This window comes from Pogoniulus pusillus, chromosome 5 (genome assembly GCF_015220805.1).
Source record: "Pogoniulus pusillus isolate bPogPus1 chromosome 5, bPogPus1.pri, whole genome shotgun sequence".
NCBI lineage: Eukaryota > Metazoa > Chordata > Aves > Piciformes > Lybiidae > Pogoniulus > Pogoniulus pusillus.
In genome coordinates, this window is record NC_087268.1 from 20,553,132 (window position 1) to 20,577,540 (window position 24,409).

Genomic DNA, 24,409 nt, shown 5'->3' on the forward strand with positions numbered 1-24,409 from the left:
TATGATCAAAAAGAGCACTGTAAATTGCAGGTGCTACCCTGTAGAGTTTCAAAGCCCTTTTGTTGCATTCCAGATGAGGAGAACCACACCAGGATGCTGAGTACACTGGTGCCTCCTAGGCATGATTCTGAGCCTCAGAGATTAGCAGCTTCACAGGCAGTGCCTGCGTGTTGTTCCATGGCTTACAACCCTTCCCAGCAGGTAGTACAGTTAGCTTCATAACAGGCTTCTCATGTTCTACACCACCTTCTAGGAACCTCTCAAGAAAGGAACCCTCAAGCCACTTCATGAATCCTTATGCCATGTCATGCAAGACACGTGTCTTGGTTCTAATTTAAATTCCCAGAGACTCAAACATATTTGATAGAACCAATAACAATTTTTTTAGAGTGCCCTTCCCTCTTCCTCCTTCTTTCCCAAAAGAAAGAAATTAGATGTAGAGAGAGGAAAAGGTAAGCACACCCAAATAAATAATCTCACTCCGATTTGGAAGTTAAAAAGAAGAAAAGTTTAACAATAAATTATAAAAAAAGGTATCTGAAGTAGGGAAGTTACAAAGGTATAGGGAAGGGAAAACAAATACAAAATGTGTAAATACAACCCGATTTCGATGGTGATGGCTTTGTCTGCCTCATGGGTGATGGCCACGTGGTAAAACAAAGAGAACCAGGAACAGGATGGTGACGTTGGTAAGCAGGGAGGCAGGGAGCGCAGAGAGAGAAGAGGAAGTCTCCCCCCTGCTTTTATAAACCTTCAGACAGGAATGGGGAGTGGGCTAACCATCACCTGGTAGTGTTCAAACCCACCCTTGGGGAGGGATCAAGACCACCTAGGGTCAGGTTCAAGGTCACTCTCCCTGGAGGGTTAACTCTGTACAACTTGATTTCTTGCAATGGAGACACTGCTGTGTTGCACAACAGAGCTTATAGGTTACTTTGGAAACTCTGAACAAATCCCTCTTCCCCTGCCTTGTAAGGAAAACAGAGGTATAATATGTTTAAACTGAAAGCACTGTGCCCCTTGTACCTTAGCTAAAAAGGGCTGTTGGGTACATTGGGATATTGGAGAAAGCATATTCCTGGATTTTCAGTAATTGCTCATCCCTTGTATGCTTCTTCAGGAAGCATAAAATCTGGGATCGGACTCCAAGGCACACTGAAAGCCTAAATGTCTTAAAGAATGAGCAAAAGGGTTATTAAGAACAAGGCTCATTATACCCACAAGATGCCTTAAGGGGCAGATGTTTTCTTTCTGAGTATGCATCATATTGGGGATTTCCAGAAAGGACCAAAAGGCCCCAGTAGAGCCCTGGAGGTGTTCAAGAAAAGCCTGGATGAGGCACTTAGTGCCATGGTCTGGTTGATTGGTTAGGGCTAGGTGCTAGGTTGGACTGGATGATCTTGGAGGTCTCTTCCAATCTGGTTGATTCTATTATTTTCCTGTACTTAATTTAAGGACACTGAGAAAAGGTATTCAGGATGGAAAAAGGGTCTCTTGTCCCTAACAAGGGCTCTCAAGGAAGCAGAGAGGCTGCACACTTCACAAGACATTGTGGTGCAAGGCCCTTTCCCTTGGTTGTTTAGAAGTTTCTTTTCTTCATCATCACCTTATCTGAGGCCTACAAAGATGGTCTCTTTGTCCAGCTATGGTCTGTGTTATCTCAAAGAAACAATGGCTAACAAATTAATCACTTTTACTGCAGGTTATCACCAGCATAAAAATATTGTAGCCAAAGAGAGCTAAAAAAATCACAACCAACCAACACCAACAAAACCAAGCAACCAACCACAACCCACAAAACCCTCCTGTATGAAAAGTTTCAGGCTGCTATCAGGCTGCCCACGGGTTTCCAGTTACACCCCAGGTGAAGGTGTTTTTTGGGTTTATTCACACACTGCTTCCAGACAACTCCTTCTCCCTGTAAGTTACTTTTCTGTTCACAGAAACATGTTCGGCAGTACCCTCCAGTCTACATCACACACAGAGAGATCATGGGCATACTTGCCACAGTTTACTGCTGCTTGTTTTCATTGTGAAGGACAGCCATTGTGGCTGCAGAGCCGATCGGGAGAGCACTGCGGGCACCGCTGCTGAGCTCGGCTTTTCTGCTCTGTTCTGCTGCTCCGCGGTTCCGAGGGACCTTAAGGTAGGCAGGGGGCGGCAGGGCTGTTGTCTCGCGAGAGAGAGCGAGGCTGTGACGAGGGCTCGTGACGTCAGCCGCGGGAGGTTTAAATCCCCGCTGGGTGCCGCGCGCCGCCATTGTGGCTGCAGAGCCACAGCCTGCGGCTGGGAGCTGCTGCTTTGTTTTTCTTCTTTCCCCTTCTGTTTCTGACTGTCAGTATCACTGTGCACCATGCCTGTCACTCGCACTACGAAGGGCAGGAAAAGCGTGTGCACCCAGACACACTCGACCCACCAACACATAGGAGTCCAGGCTACTGGCTGCAGGGAGTGCTGGAGCATCTCACTCACTGTAGAAGGGGAAGGGGAGAACAATTGCGCCAGGTGTGAGCAGGTGAACTTTCTGCTCACTTTGGTTGCAGAATTGAAAGATGAGGTGGCTGAGCTGAAGGATGAAGTATCCAGGCTCAGGTCGATAAGGGAAAATGAAAGGGAGCTGGATCTGTGGGAGCAGGCACTGCAGATCGCCCCTGCTAAGGGAACTGCCCCTGGAAACAGGGAGGGATGGATACAAATCCCTGTCAAAGGCAGTAAGAGAAGTCCACCCTGGCCCTCTCCTCCTCTTTCACTGCCCTTGCATAACAAGTATGAGGCACTTCATGAAGAGAGCATGGAGGATGGGAGGGCTGAGGAGCAACAGCCAGGATGCCTAGGGTGGAGCAGTCGCCACCAACTGTGGTTACTAGCTCCCCAAAAAACAAGAAAAAGAGAAGAGTCTTAGTTGTTGGGGACTCAGTCTTGAGGGGGACGGAGGGACCAATTTGTCGTCCCAACCCATCTCACAGGGAGGGTGCCCAGGTTAGGGACATCACCAGGAGACTCCCTAACCTAATCTGGCCCTCTGATTATTACCCCTTACTGGTAATACAGGCTGGCAGGGATGAGATTGAGAAGAAGGGCACCAGGGCAATTAAAAAGGAATTTAAGGCCCTGGGGAAATTGATAGATGGGGCGGGAGCACAGGTGGTGTTCTGCTCAGTTCCCCCTGTGGCAAGGGAGTTCACAGAGAGGAACAACAGAACCTATGACATCAACAACTGGCTCAAGGGATGGTGCCAGCAGTGGCACATTGGCTTCTTCAAGCTTGGGGGAACTTTTACTGAGCCAGACCTGCTTGATCATGATGGGGTGCAGTTGTCTAGGAGGGGCAGGAGAGTCCTGGCACTGGAGTTGGCAGGGCTCATTAGCCAGGCTTTAAACTAGATATGAAGAGGGTGGGTGAAGCAATTACTCTCTCTGAGAAGGAGAGAGTGGGAAGGAAACTAGGGACAATTGAGGAATCGAGAGCCCAGCTGAAGTGTATCTACACCAATACACGCAGCTTGGGTAACAAGCAGGAGGAATTGGAAGTCCTGGTCCACCAGGGTGATTATGATATAGTTGCCATTTCAGAAACTTGGTGGGATGACAGGCATGGTTGGAGTGCTATACTGGGGGGATACAGCCTCTTCAGGAGAGATAGGCAAGGGAGAAGAGGAGGAGGGGTGGCCCTGTATATTAGGGAGTCACTCCTTGCCACTGAGCTTGAGGTGAGGGATGAAGGGGTTGAGAGCTTGTGGGTTAAAATCAGAGGGAGGACTGACATCCTGGTTGGAGTCTGTTATAGACCACCCAACCAGGATGAGGAAACAGATGAGATATTTTACAAACAATTGGAGGCTGTCTCAAGATCATCAGATCTTGTTCTTGTGGGTGACTTAATCTGCCAGATATCTGCTGGGAACTTAATTCAGCAGAGAGGAGGCAGTCCAGAAGATTTCCAGAGTGCATGGAGGACAGCTTCATGACCCAGCTGTTAAGTGAGCCTACTAGGGGTCAAGCTCAGCTTGACCTGCTGCTCTCCAACAGAGAAGGGCTGGTAGGAGATGTGACAGTGGGAGGCTGCCTGGGGTGTAGTGATCACGAGATAGTGGAGTTTTCAATATGCAGGGAGAAAGGAAGGAACTATAACAGAACCCACACCTTGGACTTTCAGAAGGCAAACTTCAATTTGCTTAAAAAACTTATTTCCAAAGTCCCCTGAGCAGCAGTCCTTGAGAACAAAAGGGGTCCAGGATGGTTGGACCTACTTTAAACAGGAGCTCTTGAAGGCACAGGAGCTGGCAGTTCCTATGTGCCAAAAGATGAGCCGGCGAGGAAGGCTACCAGCCTGGATGAGTAAACAGCTCCTGAAGGAATTGGGGGGAAAAAAGAGGGTGTAATGCCTTTGGAAGGAGGGGAAGGCTTCTCCTGACGTGTTTAAGGAGGTAGCCAGATTATGCAGGAGAAAAATTAGAGAGGCTAAGGCCCAGCTAGAACTTAGGCTGCCACCTCTGTGAAGGATAATAAAAAGCACTTTTATAAATTTATCCATGCTAAAAAGAAGGGCAAGAAGAGCCTCCACTCCTTACTGGACCAGGAGGGGAACACTATAACTGATGACAAGGAAAAGGCTGAGGTGCTGAATGCCTTCTTCACCTCAGTTTTCAACAGTAGGGAGGGAGGAGGAGGCAAGTGGTCTCTTGAACTGGGGGATGGGGTTGGGGAGCGGTGTGTTGCCCTGGAAATTCATGAAGAATTAGTTCAGGACCTGCTGAGCCATCTGGACACCCACAAGTCCATGGGACCAGATGGGAACCATCCTAGGGTGCTGAGAGAGCTGGCAGGTGAGCTGGCCAAGCCTCTCTCCATCATTTTCCAGCAGTCCTGGCTCACCGGAGAGGTCCCAGGAGACTGGAAAATGGCCAACGTGGTCCCCATCCACAAGAAGGGTCGGATGGAGGAAACTGGGAACTACAGACCTGTCAGCCTGACCTCAGTGCCAGGGAAACTGATGAAGCAGGTTATCTTGGGAGCAATAACTGCACACCTGAGGGATGTCCAAGGGCTCAGGTCCAGCCAACATGGATTTAGAAAGGGCAGATCCTGCCTCTCCAACCTGATCAGAGGTCCCTGAAGACTGGAAGCTGGCCAATGTGATTCCCATACACAAGAAGAGTCATAAGGAGGAGCTAGAAAACTACAGAGCTGTCAGCCTGACCTCAGTGCCAGGCAAGGTCATGGAACAGGTCGTCTTGGGTGTCATCACAAAGCACCTACAGGATGGCCAAGGGATCAGGCCCAGCCAGCATGGGTTTAGGAAGGGCAGGTCCTGCCTGACCAACCTGATCTCCTTTTATGATCAAGTTACCCACCTGGTGAATGTGGGGAAGGCTGTGGATGTAGTGTACCTGGACTGCAGCAAAGCCTTTGGCACTGTCTGCCACAAGAAGCTCCTAGCCAAGCTGGCAGCTCATGGTTTGGACAGATTCACTCTGTGCTGGATCAAGAACTGGCTGGATGGCAGAGCCCAGAGAGTGGTGGTGAATGGTGCCACATCCAGTTGGCAGCTGTCACAAGTGGTGTTCCCCAAGGATCAGTGCTGGGCCCAGTCCTGTTCAATATCTTTATTGATGACCTGGACGAGGGCATTGAGTCCAGCATCAGTAAGTTTGCAGATGACACCAAGCTAGGAGCAGGTGTTGATCTGTTGGAAGGTAGGAGAGCCCTGCAGAGGGACCTGGACAGGCTGGATGGGTGGGCAGAGGCCAATGGGATGAGATTTAACAAGGCCAAGTGCAGGGTTCTGCACTCTGGCCACAACAACCCGAAGCAGCGCTATAGGCTGGGGACTGAGTGGCTGGAGAGCAGCCAGGAGGAAAGGGACCTGGGGATACTGATAGATAGTAGTCTGAAGATGAGCCAGCAGTGTGCCCAGGTGGCCAAGAGAGCCAATGGCATCCTGGCCTGCATCAGGAAGAGTGTGGCCAGTAGGACAAGAGAGGTTAATTTTTCGCCTGTACTCAGCACTGGTCAGACCATACCTTGAGAACTGTGTCCAGTTCTGGGGCCCCTCAATTCAAGAAAGATGTTGAGGTGCTGGAGCGTGTCCGGAGAAGGGCAACAAAGGTGGTGAGGGGCCTGGAGCACAAACCCTATGAGGGGAGGCTGAGGGAGCTGGGGTTGTTTAGCCTGGAGAAGAGGAGGCTCAGGGGTGATCTTATTACTGTCTACAACTACCTGAAAGGACATTGTAGCCAGGTGGGGAGTGGCCTCTTCTCCCAGGTAACCAGCAATAGAACAAGGGGACACAGTCTCAAGTTGTGCTGGGGTAGGTCTAGGCTGGATGTTAGGAGGAAGTTACACAGACAGAGTGATTGGCATTGGAATGGGCTGCCCAGGGAGGTGGTGGAGGCACCGTCCCTGGAGGTCTTCAAGAAAAGCCTGGATGAGGCACTTAGTGCCATGGTCTAGTTGACTGGATAGGGCTGGGTGCTAGGTTGGACTGGATGATCTTGGAGGTCTCTTCCAACCTGGTTGATTTTGTGATTCTATGATTCTATGATGTCCTTCTATGATCAGGTGAGCCGCTTGGTGGATGTGGGGAGGCCTGTGGATGTGGTCTATCTGGACTTCAGCAAGGCCTTTGACACTGTCCCCCACAGCAAACTGCTGGCTAAGCTGTCAGCCCATGGCTTGGAGGGCAACACTCTGTGCTGGGTTAGGAACTGGCTGGAGGGCCGGACCCAGAGAGTGGTGGTGAATGGTGCCACATCCAGCTGGCGGCTGTCAATAGTGGTGTCCCTCAGGGATCAGTGCTGGGCCCCATCCTCTTTAACGTCTTCATAGATGATCTGGATGAGGGCATGGAGTCAGTCATCAGCAAGTTTGCAGATGACACTAAGCTGGGGGCAGATGTGGCTGTGTTGGAGGGCAGAAGGGCTCTGCAGAGGGACCTTGACCGCCTGGACAGATGGGCAGAGTCCAGTGGGATGGCATTCAATAGCTCCAAGTGCAGGGTGCTGCACTTTGGCCACAACAACCCCATGCAGAGAGACAGGCTGGGGTGGGAGTGGCTGGAGAGCAGCCAAACAGGAAGGGACCTGGGGGTGCTGATTGATACCTGCCTGAACACGAGCCAGCAGCGTGCCCAGGTGGCCAAGAGAGCCAGTGGCATCCTGGCCTGCATCAGGAATGGTGTGGCCAGCAGGAGCAGGGAGGTCATTCTGCCCCTGTACTCTGCACTGGTTAGACCACACCTTGAGTGCTGTGTTCAGTTCTGGGCCACCCAGTTTAGGAGGGACATTGAGATGCTTGAGCGTGTCCAGAGAAGGGCGACGAGGCTGGTGAGAGGCCTCGAGCACAAGCCCTATGAGGAGAGGCTGAGGGAGCTGAGATTGTTTAGCCTGGAGAAGAGGAGGCTCAGGGGTGACCTTATTGCTGTCTACAACTACCTGAAGGGTGGTTGTGGCCAGGAGGAGGTTGCTCTCTTCTCTCAGGTGGCCAGCGCCAGAACGAGAGGACACAGCCTCAGGCTGCACCAGGGGAAATTTAGGCTTGAGGTGAGGAGAAAGTTCTTCACTGAGAGAGTCATTGGGCACTGGAATGGGCTGCCCGGGGAGGTGGTGGAGTCGCCGTCCCTGGAGCTGTTCAAGGCAGGATTGGACGTGGCACTTGGTGCCATGGTCTAGCCTTGAGCTCTCTGGTAAACGGTTGGACTTGATGATCTGTGAGGTCTCTTCCAACCCTGATAATACTGTGATACTGTGATACTGTGTGAGTGCCATCACAAAGCACCTACAGGATGGCCAAGGGATCAGGCCCAGCCATGGGTTTAGGAAGGGCAGGTCCTGCCTGACCAAACTGATCTCCTTTTATGATCAGGTTACCCACCTGGTGAATGTGGGGAAGGCTGTGGATGTAGTGTACCTGGACTGCAGCAAAGCCTTTGACACCATCTGACACAACATGTTCGTGGCAGAACTGGCAGCTGCTGGCTTGGACAGATTCACTCTGATATGGATCAAGAACTGGCTGGAGGGCTGGGCCCAGAGAGTGGTGGTGAATGGTGCCACATCCAGTTGGCAGCTGGCACTAGTAGCGTGCCCTAAGGATCAGTGCTGGGCCCAGTCCTGTTCAGTATCTTTAGTAATGATCTGGGCCAGGGGATTAAGTCCAGCATCAGTAAATTTACAGATGACACCAAGCTGGGAGCACATGTTGATCTGTTGGAGGGTAGGAGAGCCCTGCAGAGGGACCTGGACAGGCTGGATGGGTGGGCAGGGCAGAGTTCCACACTTTGGCCACAACAACTCCAAGCAGCACTACAGGCTGGGAACAGAGTGGCTGAGAGCAGCCAGGCAGAGAGGGACCTGGAGGTGCTGGTAGAGAGTCACTGAAGATGAGCCAGCAGTGTGCCCAGGTGGCCAGGGGAGCCAGTGGCATCCTGGCCTGCATCAGGAAGAGTGTGGCCAGCAGGACAAGGGAGGTTCTTCTTCCCCTGTACTCAGCACTGGTCAGGCCACACCTTGAGTCCTGTGTCCAGTTCTGGGCTCCTCAATTCAATAGAGATGTTGAGATACTGGAATGTGTCCAGAGATGAGCAACAAAGCTGGTGAGGGGCCTGGAGCACAGCCCTGTGAGGAGAGGCTGAGGGAGCTGGGAGTGTGTAGCCTGCAGAAGAGGAGGCTCAGGGGTGACCTCATTGCTGTCTGCAGCTGCCTTATGGGAGGTTGTAGCCAGGTGGGGTTGGTCTCTTCTGCCAGGCAACCAGCAACAGAACAAGGAGACACAGCCTCAAGTTGTGCCAGGGGAGGTCTAGCCTGGATGTTAGGGAGGAAGTTGTTGCCAGAGAGTGTGATTGGCATTGGAATGGGCTGCCTGGGGAGGTGGTGGAGTTGCTGTCCCTGGAGGTGTTTAAAAAATGCCTGGATGAGGCACTTAGTGCCATGGTCTAGTTGATTGGCTAGGGCTGGGTGCTAGGTTGGACTGGATGATCTTCGTGGTCTCTTTCAACCTGGTTGATTCTATTATTCTATGATTCTATGATTCTAAACCCATGACAATACCATGAGAGGATGCAGACCATGACTAACTATACAGAGAATTTGAATGTTGCTCACTGCATGCCATCTCACAAAAATCTAGTCACGAATTTTCAACTTTAAGCCTTTACAAGTGATAAATGCACATCATCAACATGCCAATTCTTGTCCAGTGCTGACTCTGTGGCTAACTGCAGCCTATCTTAAAGAGGAAAAAAAATCCAGGTAACCTCCCCCCTATACATCCTCTTGCCTTCTAAAATTATCCAGGACTTCCCTCTTTGGCATCTTGTTACAGAAGCAGACTGAGAATGGCTGCTGCCATGCTTTCAAAGTAAACAGAATTTTAGGTGACAGGGCTGAGGGCAAGTGACACAGGTGCGAGGCAGGAAGGCACATGGCATGGCAGGGCACAGGAAAAGTTACCCAGAAATATGCAGAATGCCTACTTTTTGGACTTTGAAACTGGAAATATGTTGTATGGAGGTAAAATCCTTAGGAGGGTGAAGGATGAAGAAAGGATATAGGAAAAAGCTCAAGCAAGCATTCATGACTTCTTCAGAGGCAGTTGAAGCAGCTGCACCTACCTCCGGCTGGGTAGGCATTGTGGCAAGGCAATGAAAAAGTGACTGAGGCTAAAAGAAAGAGTCATCCTCACAGTGCCATCAGAGGTGTTCTAGTTTGAGCCTAGCTGGGATATTTTGGTGAGAGCAATATGATTATAGGCTGTGAAAAGGAAACATTGGTGATGGCTGCTGCACTCATAGGCTTGCTGACATGGATAAGAACAAGAACACAAACACAGATAACAGAGTTGCTCTCTGGCTCTGGCTGCCTCCCTTCTCTCTCTAACCTAACCTGCTGTCTGTGTAACTAATCCCTTTTCTTCCTAACCCCCCTGGCCAATTCTCCAAACTCACCTTGAACATAAGGCAAAGTCTAAGATAAGGTAAAGGGGTGAGAAGGAAGTGGAATGGTGGTTGGGAGCCCCTGCTGGGGACTCTGGTTTCTGGGAGGGCTGTTGTGTTTCTGTATTACTTTTTAACTTGTCTATGTCTCTCTATAGCTGTATAGATTGTAAATCTCTGCTTGGATATTGTGCTAAGCTGTAAACATAAAGCCTCATTATTTAATTTTCCGCACAGCTGAGTCTAGTCTGGTTGATTTTCACAAGAGTGGGGGGCACAGGGAGCACCCAAACCATCACAAGAAGTGATTTTTGGCAAACTACCTCTTTATTAGAAACCCAGTCCTGCCTGCTAGTATTCTCAAGACCCTCACTTTCCACCATGATAGCCATATATGGAAGTTGTTATCTTTAGACTAAGATTAATGGCATCTGTGCTAGTTTGAAGCAAGCTAGAATGTTTGGTAAAAGAACTAGATAACGGGCAGTGAAATGAAAAACAATTGTGTCTCCTTCTCTCACAGTCACGCTGAGGATTCTGGGAAGAAGAAGTAAACATTCTCCATTTTGTCTTTCATTCTGCCTTTGCCTTCAGACCTAGTCACATCTCATTAACCTTGCTCCCACTAACCTTGCTCCCTAACCTCTGGGCTGCACATCTCTTCTTCCTGAGAACTGGGGTAAGGTTGAGAGGGCAAGGAGAGGTGTTGGGGTGGTTTGAGAGCCCCTCCTGGGGACTCAGGTTTCTGGAAGAGGAGTTGTGCTTTTGTATTGTCTATCCTTTGTATATTTCTGTATACAACTGTATATATTGTGAATAGCTGCTTGTATATTTGCTGCTGTAAAATAAATAGCTTCATTTATATTCCCAGAGGCTGTCTGAGTTAGCTGGGGCAATTCCAAAAGTGTGGGGGGGGTGGGTACGAGCCCAAACCATCACAGCATCCTTAAGCATGCTACAGATAAAAGCACACAAAACACACGAAGAGAGGACACAGGTGTAGCAACTAAATAATTCCACACTACCTCAAACCAAAGGCAAACATCTTGTCAGGTTCCAAGGAAGAGGCTATCAGCCAAAAAAGGGGGGAGAAAAGGCAATGCTTCAGAGATTTTACAGCAACTTTGAGGTTTCCCAGAGGAATACTACTATTCTACATTTGTTTGCATTTGGTCTAATTAAGGGTGGCCAGCTTAGTTTCACTAAGGTCATTCAAGTCTGCTATTGTACCTCAGCCCCAGGCTGAGTGATTCCAGATGGATGGGGCACTTAGTGTCATGGTCCTAGTCGATTGGACAGGGCTGGGTGATGGGTTGGACTGGATGACCTTGGAGGTCTCTTCCAACCTGGTTGGTTGTATGAAGCTCTGTTCAGTCCTGCCCTGCAGGCATGGGAAGAGAGCAGAGGCAGGATTGGGGTACTCCTGAGATGATTCAGTCCAAGTTAGCTATGAGCAGTACGCTTTATTGAGGCAATACAGCGGCATATATGCTACTTGGAAGAGGTGTGCATAACTGCCTTAGTTTGAGATTGGTACATGTGGAAAGTACAGATTGGTCCAGGGCTATGTGTGAGGTACAGATAGGCTAATCTATATCAACAGCCTGTAAAGTCCCCACAAGGGTTGTCAAGGCCTGGCCCAGGGTGACCAGGGCAGTGGTGGGTTCTCTATCGCTGGAGGAGTATCACTGAGGGCCATGGCTTAGTGGTGGCCTGGCAGTGCTGAGTCAGTGATTGGAATGGATGACCTTAGATTTGATGATCTTAGTTGTGATTCTGTGTCCCTTTTCTCTGACACATTTACACCCTGCCCAGAGCACAGACACAGAAGGCCATGGCCATGAAAGAGGCCAGAAGAGAGGTGACATTTGCAAGGACTTTGTGAGACCACATTTTAGCAGGGTGGAGGTGCATGGGGGCAAGGACCTCATAACACAGCCCAGCCCCAGCAGGAGCTGATCACAGGGTCAAAGGAGACCCAGTGCATTAAAGGCAACCTCTCTGAAGCTTTGTGTTGACTTTATGCCATCTCATTAACTACTGACTCAACATGGCCATCACCATTCTTCATCTCAAAGTGCAGGAAAAATGTTCAACACCATTTGCTCCCCAGAGATAAAGATGTATTCCATCATTGAATCATAGAATCAACCAGGTTGGAAGAGACCTCAAAGATCATCCAGTCCAACCTAGCACCCAGCCCTAGCCAATCAACTAGACCATGGCACTAAATGCCTCATCCAGGCATTTTTTAAACACCTCCAGGGACAGCAACTCCACCACCTCCCCGGGCAGCCCACTCCAATGCCAATCACACTCTCTGGCAACAACTTCCTCCCTAACATCCAGGCTAGACCTCCCCTGGCACAACTTGAGGCTGTGTCTCCTTGTTCTGTTGCTGGTTGCCTGGCAGAAGAGACCAACCCCACCTGGCTACAACCTCCCATAAGGCAGCTGCAGACAGCAATGAGGTCACCCCTGAGCCTCCTCTTCTGCAGGCTACACACTCCCAGCTCCCTCAGCCTCTCCTCACAGGGCTGTGCTCCAGGCCCCTCACCAGCTTTGTTGCTCATCTCTGGACACATTCCAGTATCTCAACATCTCTATTGAATTGAGGAGCCCAGAACTGGACACAGGACTCAAGGTGTGGCCTGACCAGTGCTGAGTACAGGGGAAGAAGAACCTCCCTTGTCCTGCTGGCCACACTCTTCCTGATGCAGGCCAGGATGCCACTGGCTCCCCTGGCCACCTGGGCACACTGCTGGCTCATCTTCAGTGACTCTCTACCAGCACCTCCAGGTCCCTCTCTGCCTGGCTGCTCTCAGCCACTCTGTTCCCAGCCTGTAGTGCTGCTTGGAGTTGTTGTGGCCAAAGTGTGGAACCCTGCACTTGGCCTTGTTCAGTCTCATCCCATTGGCCTCTGCCCACCCATCCAGCCTGTCCAGGTCCCTCTGCAGGGCTCTCCTACCCTCCAACAGATCCACACCTGTTCCTAAATGCCGACTGAATCTGCAGATGGGTAATTTGGTACCATGATGATGTCATACCAGCTTTAAAATGAATGTGCTGGCCTGAGAAACGTGTCACTACTCTTGTAATTTAAATTGTAATGTGAGAGGTTTCCTGTTTCTGGTTGCTGCTTCCAATTTCCAATTTTGGGGTTTTAGGTTTTTCTGCTTGGCTGGCTTCAGACTTGGGGTGTGAGAAGGTAATTTTATGGCTGGCTTGCTTCTGCTGCTGCTTCTGCTTTTCTGTGAAATAGCTAAGGCAATTGTACATTGCATCATTTTCAGTAAACTTCTTATCTCAACCCACAGGGCTTTTCTTGGTGTAACTTTTCATCCTGATCTAAGGGGAGGTGGGGACATGGCTTGCTTGTAAGAGTGAGCTGTCTTAAACCTGGACAGGTTTTAGCTCAGACATCAGCTGAGCTCTAACACTATGTTTGAGGGACATTGAGGTGCTGGAGCGGGTGGAGAGAAGGGTGACAAGGCTGGGGAGAGGTCTGGCAAACATGATCTATGGGGAGCGGCTGAGGGAGCTGGGCTTTTTCAGTCTGGAGAAGAGGAGGCTGAGAGGGGACCTTATTGCCCTCTACAACTACCTCAAAGGAGGTTGTGGTGAGGCTGGAGCTGGTCTCTTCTCCCCAGTTACTAATGATAGGACAAGAGGAAATGGCCTCAAGTTGTGTCAGTTGAGGTTTAGGTTGGCTGTTGGGAGGAAGTTCTTTCCTGAGTGGGTGGTCAGGCACTGGAAGAGGCTGCCCAGGGAGGTGGTGGAGTTGCCATCCCTGGAGGTGTTTAAAAGGAGAGTGCCTGTGGTGCTTCAGGCTACGGTCTAGTGATGAAGGGTGCTGGGATGAAGGCTAGACTGGCTGATCCTGGTGGTCCTTTCCAAGCATAGCAATTCATAGTGATGAGATGTTGTGCTGAGGGATTTGGTTTGGTCAAGGACTTGTCAGTGTGAAACTAACGATTGGGCTCAATGGTCTCAAAGGTCTTTTTCAATCTAAGAAATTCTGTGATTCTGTGATTTTGTTTACTGAACCCATGAGATCAGGGCTGTTGTGCCATTTTTCCTATAATCTATAACACAAAATACAACACCCATTGTATTGTAAGGTGTATGTATGTATATGAAATGTATAATACAAAATACAAGGCAAAAAACTGTAGTAAGAGACACAAAACTGAATGCAGTACTTGTGGTGTAGCCTCACCAGTGCTGAGTACTTGGGAAAAATAATTTCCCAGGTCCTTTTGTAGCCCTAATCTTATGACATCCAGCTGGCAACCTCCATGGCCTTCTGCAGATCTCTTCCTCTACAGCCAGTTGTCTAAAATGATCAGTCTTTATGCTGATCATTTTGGATTCCAGAAGAAGTTCACTTCACTGTGTTTCTGAAAGCTCCTCAGCACTAATGCTGGGCTGTCACGTGTGCTTTCTGACACGCAGCAACTTTCACATGTGATCTTCAAAACCAATTTGCTTGGATGTAGCCTGAGGCAGGCTGCCTGCCTGGCCTTAGTAGGAAAACATGAGTAGTATGTGTCCCCAACTGCTGAAGTTCTCGTGTTGAAGCAACAGATGCAATCTGCAGCTTCCATGTGCTAAAAGGATTGAGGGACCTTCTGCCATGATAGCTCGAAGGAGATGAGAATGACAAGGTCTTGGCTTTTTGAGTCAATGTCTGCAAGAGGGAAATGTGGCCATCAGGAAAGGCAGAACCAGATAATAAAGAATAGGATTTCAGTCCTGGCCTTGCTAATTTGGGTTTGCTGAAGGAAATGGAAGAGATTAATTCCCTTGCTAAATGCAGCCTAGTAAATCACTTCTGGAAAACAATGCAACTGAGTGTACTAGGCTGACAAAAGGAAGCAAGACATTTCCTACTGCTTATTAGAAACAGCATTTAAGCAGTTCACTCTTTGGGAAATGAAGCATGTATCAGACAGATTGCCTGTTTCAGCAATAATTAACAAACATTAGTTAATGTATTAGTTAATGTATTACATTAGTTAATTTATTTTGGCAAGGAATCACCATGAGAGAATGATTGATTTCTATTTTATTTCGCCCCCTCTTAAAGCATTTCTGATGTAAATGTATTTCTTTCTGGTTATGTCTTTCTATGTTTAGGCTTCCTTGAGCTTTTGTTCTTCTCCAGTCCTGGAAAAGTCCTTTCTTCTTCTTTCTGTTGTTCTTTGCAAAGGATTTTACCTGGAAAGTGACACTTTCTTGCTTATGTGGACACTCTCCATCTGACTGCTCCCTTTCTCTCTCTGATACTCAAAAGTTCACAGGGGACACTCCTTCAAGTCAAAATTATCTCCCTGAATTACAGTAACACAGTGAAAGGGAAATGTGAGAAGAGACATAAGAAACTTTTCCAGTCTATGTAGAAGAACACAACAGAAATTCAGAGCTAAATGAAGGTAAATTCATCTGACTTCTTCTGAAGTAACAATAGGATCTCAGAGAAACTCTTTAGGAATATTTTTCTACTGAGTTGTGTAGTTTTTACTGAGAGTTAATATATTAATTTTAGGATGTTTAGGGAGTTGTGCTAGTTTGAGCCTAGCTGGGATATTTTGGTGAGAGCAATTAGATGCTAGGCTGTGAAAAGGAAATATTGGTGATGGCTGCTGCACTCATAGGCTTGCTGACATGGATAAGAACAAGAACACAGATAACAGAGTTGCTCTCTGGCTCTGGCTGCCTCCCTTCTCTCTCTAGCCTAACCTGTTGTATGTGTAACTAATCTCTCTTCTTCCTAAGGCCCCTGGCCAAATCTCCAAACTCACCTTGAACGTAAGGCAAAGTCTGGGATAAGGTAGAGGGGTGAGAAGGAAGTGGAATGGTGGATGGGAACCCCTGCTGGGGACTCTGGTTTCTGGGAGGGCTGTTGTGTTTCTGTATTGCTTTTTAACTTGTCTATGTCTCTCTATAGCTGTATAGATTGTAAATCTCTGCTTGTATATTGTGTTAAGCTGTAAATATAAAGCCTCATTATTTAATTTTCCGCACAGCTGAGTCTAGTCTGGGTGATTTTCTTAATGGTAGGGGGGCAGGTAACACCCAAACCATCACAGGAGTTTGTTGCAATGTTGTTGTTGATAAGAGCTAGGAATGCTGTTCTTCTGTAGTGAACAGGTCCTCTCTCACCTCAGGGAAATCTTTGCAATTTGCCATTGAGAATCTTGCCTTCTAAAGTGATTTAGGCACTGGAGAGACAAAATGTTATTGTAACTTACAATAGCTACCACAAAGAGATCTTTCTCCTATCTGCTTCACTGGAAACAAAAATTCTTACTCTTGGCCCTGTTCACTGGCCACATTTTGGTCTTGCTATAACTGGAATGATTGAGATGGGACAGACTGGCCACTTGAGAAACTGGGGAAATGGGATTCTTGAGCAGGCTGGTCACGTCTTAACCAAAAGTCTTGGTTTTGCTGGAAGAGCAGAAATCCCAGTGTCACAGAGGAGTAGCAACACAAGTTCATGGAGTGCAGGTGGGGTACCAGAAGTGAGAAATGCTAAGGGGAAGCCCCTCCTGTCTGGTCCTGTTCCAAATTAGTAAGGGAGTGGAGGTGGAGTGAAGCTCTGTGACTGATCTACGCCATCATGCTTGCAAAAGTTACTCAGTATGGCCTTGTTTAACATCCGAAGTTGAGGTTTTTGCCACAACCTCCAAGTTCTGTTTTCTATGAAGTGTTTTTTGAGTCTGGGAAGAGTTTATCTTTTGCATAATCCATTAGCTTTAGCTGCTCAAGTTCAAGTCAAATCTGGACTCTTAATAGAATCATAGAATGGTCTAGGTTAGAAGGGACCTCAAAGGTCATCTAGCTCCAACTCCCTGCCATAGGCAGGGACAGCTCCCACTAGAGCAGGTTGCTCAAGGCCTCATCCAACCTGGCTTTGAACACCTCCAGGGAGGAAGCAGCCACAGCCTCCCTGAGCAACCTGTGCCAGTGTCTCACCACCCTCACTGTAAAGAACTTCCTCCTAACATTTAGTCTAAATCTCCCCTCGTTCAGTTTGTGATGGTTTGGGGGTTACCCCGCCCCCCCACACTTTTTGTATTTGCCCCCGCTAACTCAGACGGACCCTGGGAATATAGATGAAGCAATTTATTTACAGCTAGCAGAATTTACAAGCAGCTATTTACAATATATACAGTTATATACAATTATATACAGAAATATACAAAGAATAAACAATATAAAAGCACAACTCCCCTCCCAGAAACCTGAGTCCCCAGGAGGGGCTCTCAAACCACCCCAACACCTCCCCCCGGCCCTCTCAACCTTACCCCAGTTCTCAGGAAGAAGAGAGGTGCAGCCAAGAGGTTAGGGAGCAAGGTTAGTAGGAGCAGGGTTAATGAGATGTGACCAGGTCTAAGGCAAAAGCAAGAGTGAGAGACAAAATGGAGAATGTTTTCTTCTTCTTCCCAGAGCTCTCAGCGAGACTGTGAGAGAAGTTGACATCAATTGGTTTCATTTCACTGCCTGTTATCTAGTTCTGTTACCAAAACATTCTAGCTTGCTTCAAACTAGCACACAGTTCAAGCCCATTACTCCTCATCCTGTCATTACAAGACCTTGTAAATAGTCCCTCCCTAGCCTTCCTGTAGACCCCCTTCAGATACTGGTAGGCCATTATAAGGTCTCCTCAAATCCTTCTCTTCTCCAGACTGAAGAGCCCAAACTCTCGTAGCCTGTCCTCGTAGCAGAGCTGCTGCAGCCTTCTGATCATCTTCCTCCTCTGGACTGGCTCCAACAGTTCCATGTCCCTCTTGTGTTGGGGGCTCCAGAACTGCACACAGTACTCCAGGTGGGGTCTGAGGAGAGCAGAGTAAAAGGGGAGAATCACCTCCCTTGCCCGGCTAGCCACACTTCTCTTGATGCAGCCAAGGACGCAGTTGCTGTCTGGGCACCGCAGGCTCATGTTGAGCTTTTCATCACCCCTGACCCCCAGGTCCTTATCCTCAGGGCTGCTCTCCAGCCATTCCCCACCCAGTCTGTATCTGTGCCTGGGATTGCGCCGACCCAGGTGCAGGACCTCACACTTGGCCTTGTAGAATGTCATGAGATTGGCCTGGGCCCCTGTCTCCAGCCTGTCCAGGTCCCTCTGGACGGCATCCCTGCCTTCTAGCAGTCTCTAGAGTCTTCAGACACTGTACTCTGCAGGCCAGGTTTGGATGAGAAACTTTGATGTTAGATTTGGGAAGGATAAAACTCCTCCCTGCAGAGTGACCGTGGTGACTGACAGCTGACATGAAATGCTCCTTATGCCTTCTTTTCTTTTCTTTAGCATGTAAACAGCATTCCCATCTGTGGAAAAATCTCTCCATTCCCATAGGGAGTAAATGGTAAAATATAGGCATGAATTTATTTCCCTAATTGTATTATGTGGATAGTATAAGTCATTCAACATAAGCTGCAAATCCCTTGCTTAGTGGTTTCTCACCACTCTTGGGATATCACAAGCAGATTTAATTTCATATCCTTGCATTACTAGCTTGCACTGCATATAGAATCATAGAACAATAGAATCAACCAGGTTGGAAGAGACCTCCAAGATCATCCAGTCCAACCTAACAACCAGCCCTGTCCAATCTACCAGACCACAGCACTAAGTGCCTCATCTAGGCTTTTCTTCAACACCTCCAAGGACGGCAACTCCACCACCTCCCTGGGCAGCCCATTCCAATGCCAATCACTCTATCTGGCAACAACTTCCTCATAACATCCAGCCTAGACCTCCCCTGGCACAACTTCACAGTATCACAGTATCACCAAGGTTGGAAGAGACCTCACAGATCATCAAGTCCAACCGTTTACCACAGAGCTCAAGGCTAGACCATGGCATCAAGTGCCATGTCCAATCCTGCCTTGAACAGCTCCAGGGACGGCGACTCCACCACCTCCCCGGGCAGCCCATTCCAGTGTCCAATGACTCTCTCAGTGAAGAACTTTCTCCTCACCTCGAGCCTAAATCTCCCCTGGCGCAGCCTGAGGCTGTGTCCTCTCGTTCTGGCGCTGGCCACCTGAGAGAAGAGAGCAACCTCCTCCTGGCCACAACCACCCTTCAGGTAGTTGTAGACAGCAATAAGGTCACCCCTGAGCCTCCTCTTCTCCAGGCTAAACAATCCCAGCTCCCTCAGCCTCTCCTCGTAGGGCTTGTGCTCAAGGCCTCTCACCAGCCTCGATGCCCTTCTCTGGACACGCTCAAGCATCTCAATGTCCCTCCTAAACTGGGTGGCCCAGAACTGAACACAGCACTCAAGGTGTGGTCTAACCAGTGCAGAGTACAGGGGCAGAATGACCTCCCTGCTCCTGCTGGCCACACCATTCCTGATGCAGGCCAGGATGCCACTGGCTCTCTTGGCCACCTGGGCACACTGCTGGCTCATGTTCAGGCAGTTATCAATCAGCACCCCCAGGTCCCTTCCTGTTTGGCTGCTCTCCAGCCACTCCCACCCCAGCCTGTATCTCTGCATGGGGTTGTTGTAGCCAAAGTGCAGCACCCTGCACTTGGAGCTATTGAACCCCATCCCATTGGACTCTGCCCATCTGTCCAGGCAGTCAAGGTCCCTCTGCAGAGCCCTTCTGCCCTCTCTCCCCAGCTTGGTGTCATCTGCAAACTTGCTGATGACTGACTCCATGCCCTCATCCAGATCATCTATGAAGATGTTAAAGAGGATGGGGCCCAGCACTGATCCCTGAGGGACACCACTAGTGACTGGCCGCCAGCTGGATGTGGCACCATTCACCACCACTCTCTGGGCTCTGCCCTCCAGCCAGTTCCTAACCCAGCACAGAGTGTTGCCATCCAAGCCGCGGGCTGACAGCTTAGCCAGCAGTTTGCTGTGGGGGACAGTGTCAAAGGCCTTGCTGAAGTCCAGATAAACCACATCCACAGGCCTCCCCACATCCACCAAGTGGGTCACCTGATCATAGAAGGAGATCAGGTTGGAGAGGCAGATCTGTCCTTCCTAAACCCATGCTGGCTGGACCTGAGCCCTTTGCCATCCCTCAGGTGTGCAGATATTGCCCCCAGGATAACCTGCTCCATCAGTTTCCCTGGCACTGAGGTCAGGCTGACAGGTCTGTAGTTCCCAGGTTCCTCCATCCGACCCTTCTTGTGCATGGGAGGCTGTGTCTCCTCGTTCTGTTGCTGGTTGCCTGGCAGAAGAGGCCAACCCCACCTGGCTACACCCTCCCTTCAGGTAGCTGCAGAAAGCAATGAGGCCTGTCCTGAGCCTACTCTTCTCCAGGTTGCACACTCCCAGCTCCCTCAGCCTCTCCTCACAGGGCTGTGTTCCAGGCCCCTCACCAGCTTTGTTGCTCATCTCTGGACACATTCCAGTATCTCAACATCTCTCTCGAACTGAGGAGCCCAGAACTGGACACAGGACTTAAGGTGTGGCCTGACCAGTGCTGAGTACAGGGGAAGAAGAACCTCCCTTGTCCTGCTGGCCACACTCTTCCTGATGCAGGCCAGGATGCCACTGGCTCCCCTGGCCACCTGGGCACACTGCTGGCTCATCTTCAGTGACTCTCTACCAGCATCTCCAGGTCCCTCTCTGCCTGGCTGCTCTCAGCCACTCTGTTCCCAGCCTGTAGTGCTGCTTGGAGTTGTTGTGGCCAAAGTGTGGAACCCTGCACTTGGCCTTGTTCAGTCTCATCCCATTGGTCTCTGCCCACCCATCCAGCCTGTCCAGGTCCCTCTGCAGGGCTGTCCTATCCTCTAAAAGCTCCACACCTGCTCCTAGCTTGGTGTCATCTGCAAACTTACTGATGCTGGACTCAATCCCCTCATCCAGATCATCAACAAAGATATTGAACAAGATTGTGCCCAGCACTGATCCTTAGGGCACACCACTACTGACAGCTGCCAGTTGGATATGGCATTTATGATGTGCATATAAACAGAGTGGATTCTGGCACTCAGTGCATATTTGTCAGCCTTTCCTGATGAAACATCTCGGAGAGAGTTTTGAGCTGTATTTGGAATTTACAGGCACTTCCTTTAAAAAAAAAAAAAATCAGCTTGGGTTTGTTTCTGAACAAGGAAATGTCCCTAAATAGGCAATTAGGAGAAGCAGAGCTGTTGATATAGCCCTGTTCCCAAACACTGTCTGTCTTAGCTCAGATAATGTGTGATTTAAGTGTTACACACAGACGTGGTTTAATCTGTTCTAAAAATAAATATCATTATTTTCACAATGTAAACAATGTTAAATCCAACAAAAGGAAGAAACTCTTGCCTCCCCATCTTTACTGCCAGAAGTTTTCCTTCCAAAAATAGGCTAAATATAAACAGTTTCACTTTCCCACTGAAATGATGGGGGAGGTACCTACACTGGAATAAAGAAATGCTTTTTGAGAGAAGTGTTGCAAGGTTTAATAAGTCTTTAACTTACAGTGTTCCATTTAACCTGTAAACATGACTAGGGAAATGTTTTGTGTGAAGGAATAGATAGCTTGTGAACAACACTCAGTACTGTAATACTCTACATCTTTCAGCCTCTGATTTCCTTTTCTGGTTGAAGGTCAGAGACAACAGAGGGGGAAAAAAGGAGTAGTGATTAGGATGTAAAAGAAACCAAATAAGCTGTGCTGAAACTTTAGGCAAGGCTGGGATTTTAATGAATGTCTTCTCAAGTGGCATTTCCAAAACAGTTACACATATCTTGCATGAAGAGAAATTGTCTTAAAGGAACTGTGAGAGCAACCTCCACCCACTATTCCGTGTCTTTGTCTTCAGAGCACTGAGAGACCCAATCCACTTTGGCAGAGAAGAGGTCTTGACCTGTCCTGTATGACATGGGCTGCCACAAACACTCGGTGACAAGTCAGAAGAAGAACTACAGCAAGTAGCAGACACAATTACAGAAATTGTGAAGGATTATGGGGAGGAGTTTACCTTTGTAAAGAGGAACTTACAACCTTAAGTGTGTGATGGAGAGGGTTCTGCTGGGAATGTAAGTCAGATACCAGCTGCACTTGGAGGAGCAGTACCAGAGCCCCTCTTTGGAGAATCTACACTTGCAGAAATCTGAAGCAGGGTTTCTGCCTGTATGAACTTGCCTGTTTTCCAGGACAGGTGCTGTAACCTAATGCTAATGGTTTTGCTGATTGGCTTCTATGATAAAAAACCACAAACCCAAACCTAGACTATGGCAAATTTGCATATTTACAAGACAATCTTTGTTGTACTTTAGTTCTAATAATAGGGTCAAATAGACATGTTTGGAAACATAGTTGTTAGTTTCCATTCTTGCATAAGGCCTTAGAGAATACTCCAGCTTCCTTCTTGGGGCATGTGTAGTCCTATTTTATCCTCTGTAGTTAACTTTCTGTGCAATTTGCTGACTTCTGTGAAATGATCCTGAGATAACTCCAGTTTTGAGGTTACTCTGAGTAGCCCTTTTGCCTAGACAAATTCTTCCACTGAAAACCAGAATTACTTTCACATTCAAAAATTATTTTGATTGATATCTAGAGAAATTTTCAACTTACAGGAAGACAAAACTGAGGTGGTGACGCAGAAAGAAAGGTCCTGTTTACATTTTCATAGAATCAACCAAGTTGGAAGAGACCTCCAAGATCATCCAGTCCAACCTAGCACCCAGATCAATCCAACCAACCTGACCATGGCACTAAGTGCCTCATCCAGGCTTTGCTTGAACAACTCGAGGGATGGTGCCTCCACCACCTCCCTGGGCAGCCCATTCCAATGCCAATCACTCTCTCTGGCAAGAACTTCCTCCTAACATCCAGCCTGGACCTGCCCTGGCACAACTTGAGACTGTGTCCCCTTGTTCTGTTGCTGGTTGCAGTAGGGAAAACTTCAGTCTAATAATTTTTCTGGGAGAAAAAAATCAAACGATAGAAGACTCAATACTAAAAGTGCTGTCAGTGTCTCTATAAAAGAGGAGAAGGTGACTAAACCCAGTATGTAAACTTAGTAGGTTTAGACTGGAAGTAAACATCTTTGGACATTATTGTGGAGATCTAGCTCTTCTTTCTATTTGCTCTTCTTTTTATTTGTGCTAAATGTGACTGAAGTGGCGTGGCGCAGAAGAGTACTGAGAATAACACTTTTCTACTCTTCCTTGGAAGAAAAATTGTTTTGTCTCATGAGGGAAGGAATGGAATCCTGATTTTGAGAGCGCATTTTCTTTCTGCTCTCTAATCTCCAAAGGGCAAGTTGTCAGAAACTCTGTGGCTTTTCCACAGCCTGAGAAAGTTCAGACTGTGTTCTTCACAGCGAGTCTTTTTGCCTTCTCAAGCATTTGTGCAGGCAGAGGTAAGACCCACCAGTTTGGCTTGTTGCCTGCAAGCTGTTGATACAATGACTCATTCTGGATGTTGATGTACAGAAAATGAAACCTCACAGCACGCAGAGTGCTCTCAGGAAAGCTATGTTTAATGAGTGCTGGGTGACAAGGGGAAGTCATCCTCCAAACCTCTTGCACACCTTCACCTGGTTCAGGTGAAATATTTATGCTACAAACTCATACATATTCACTACAGGGGTAGGGTTATTACAATTAGTTCTGGAAACAGGTGGAGTTATTACAGTCAGTTCCTGGAACTCATTTCCATACTGTCCCACCTCTTCACATATGCTCATTGATGCCTTTTGAGGTCTTGGGGAGGAACCCAATGTCTTCCTCAGGCTGACCTCCCTAACTTTTGTCAATCAGTTGTGTGTCACATTCTTGGCTGGAGTCTCCAATGGTCTCATCTTTGAATGCAATATTCTTCTTCTCCATGATAGTGTTTCAAGAGCCTCTCAAGCTTAACCCTCCTCCTTTGTGTTTATCTGATTGATGATGCTTTGTATCAGTGCTCACATGGTTAATGACTTATCTAGGTTCCTACACTCTATGTTCTCTGTCCCTTCTCCCATATCAAGGTGGAGGGCTGAACTCTGTATGTTTGTGACAAAACTTCTTGAATTAACTTGAATCCTTTGTTTTGTACTGGAGAATGGAGGACAAGAGATGTCTGTATTGGGGCGGGTTGGAAAATATTTGTACAACTAAAAGACTCCAGAAGTGTGAGAAAGTCCTCATTTTTCCAGAACCTGTTACAGTAAACATGCTGGGAAAATTATTATAAAGGCAACTAGTCCAGACTGTGTATTTCACAGGAGACATTTATCCAATTCACTCATTCCCCATCAGATTAAAAATAGTAACATCACATACTCTTTCCACCGTTCTATCTTAAAGTATTCCATTCCCAGAGCTGAGAAGCTCTGATTAAATGTAATAAGCTGTAAGTTTTCCAGCATTTTTTGTTTGGTTGGCTGCTTTTTTTTTTTTTTTTTGTGGGTATGTTTGTTTGTTATATGTGTGGGTTTTGTCTTTTTTTTTTTTTTTTTTTTTTTTTTTTTTTTTTTTTTTTTTTGTAACTGAGAGCAATTGAAAAGCTGTGAAGATAAGAAGGACCCACTTTCTT

At 48.1% G+C, this 24,409-nt stretch overlaps 1 protein-coding gene across 2 annotated transcripts in view; it reads left to right on the plus strand.

Moving 5' to 3' along the window:
• The window catches only part of CD200 (CD200 molecule), a 37,491-nt gene extending 15,715 nt beyond the window's left edge, over positions 1 to 21,776 (plus strand). Inside the window, exon 6 of one of the 2 annotated variants that reach the window (XM_064143447.1) lies at positions 21,705 to 21,776. Coding sequence is in view for 1 of the 2 variants with exons in the window: in XM_064143449.1 (XP_063999519.1) it covers positions 21,705 to 21,712 (8 nt within the window). In the remaining variant the exon portion in view is untranslated. The remainder of the gene's footprint in view (positions 1 to 21,704) is intronic. The other variant, XM_064143449.1, reaches the window with a different exon arrangement.
• Positions 21,777 to 24,409: the final 2,633 nt, after the last annotated feature.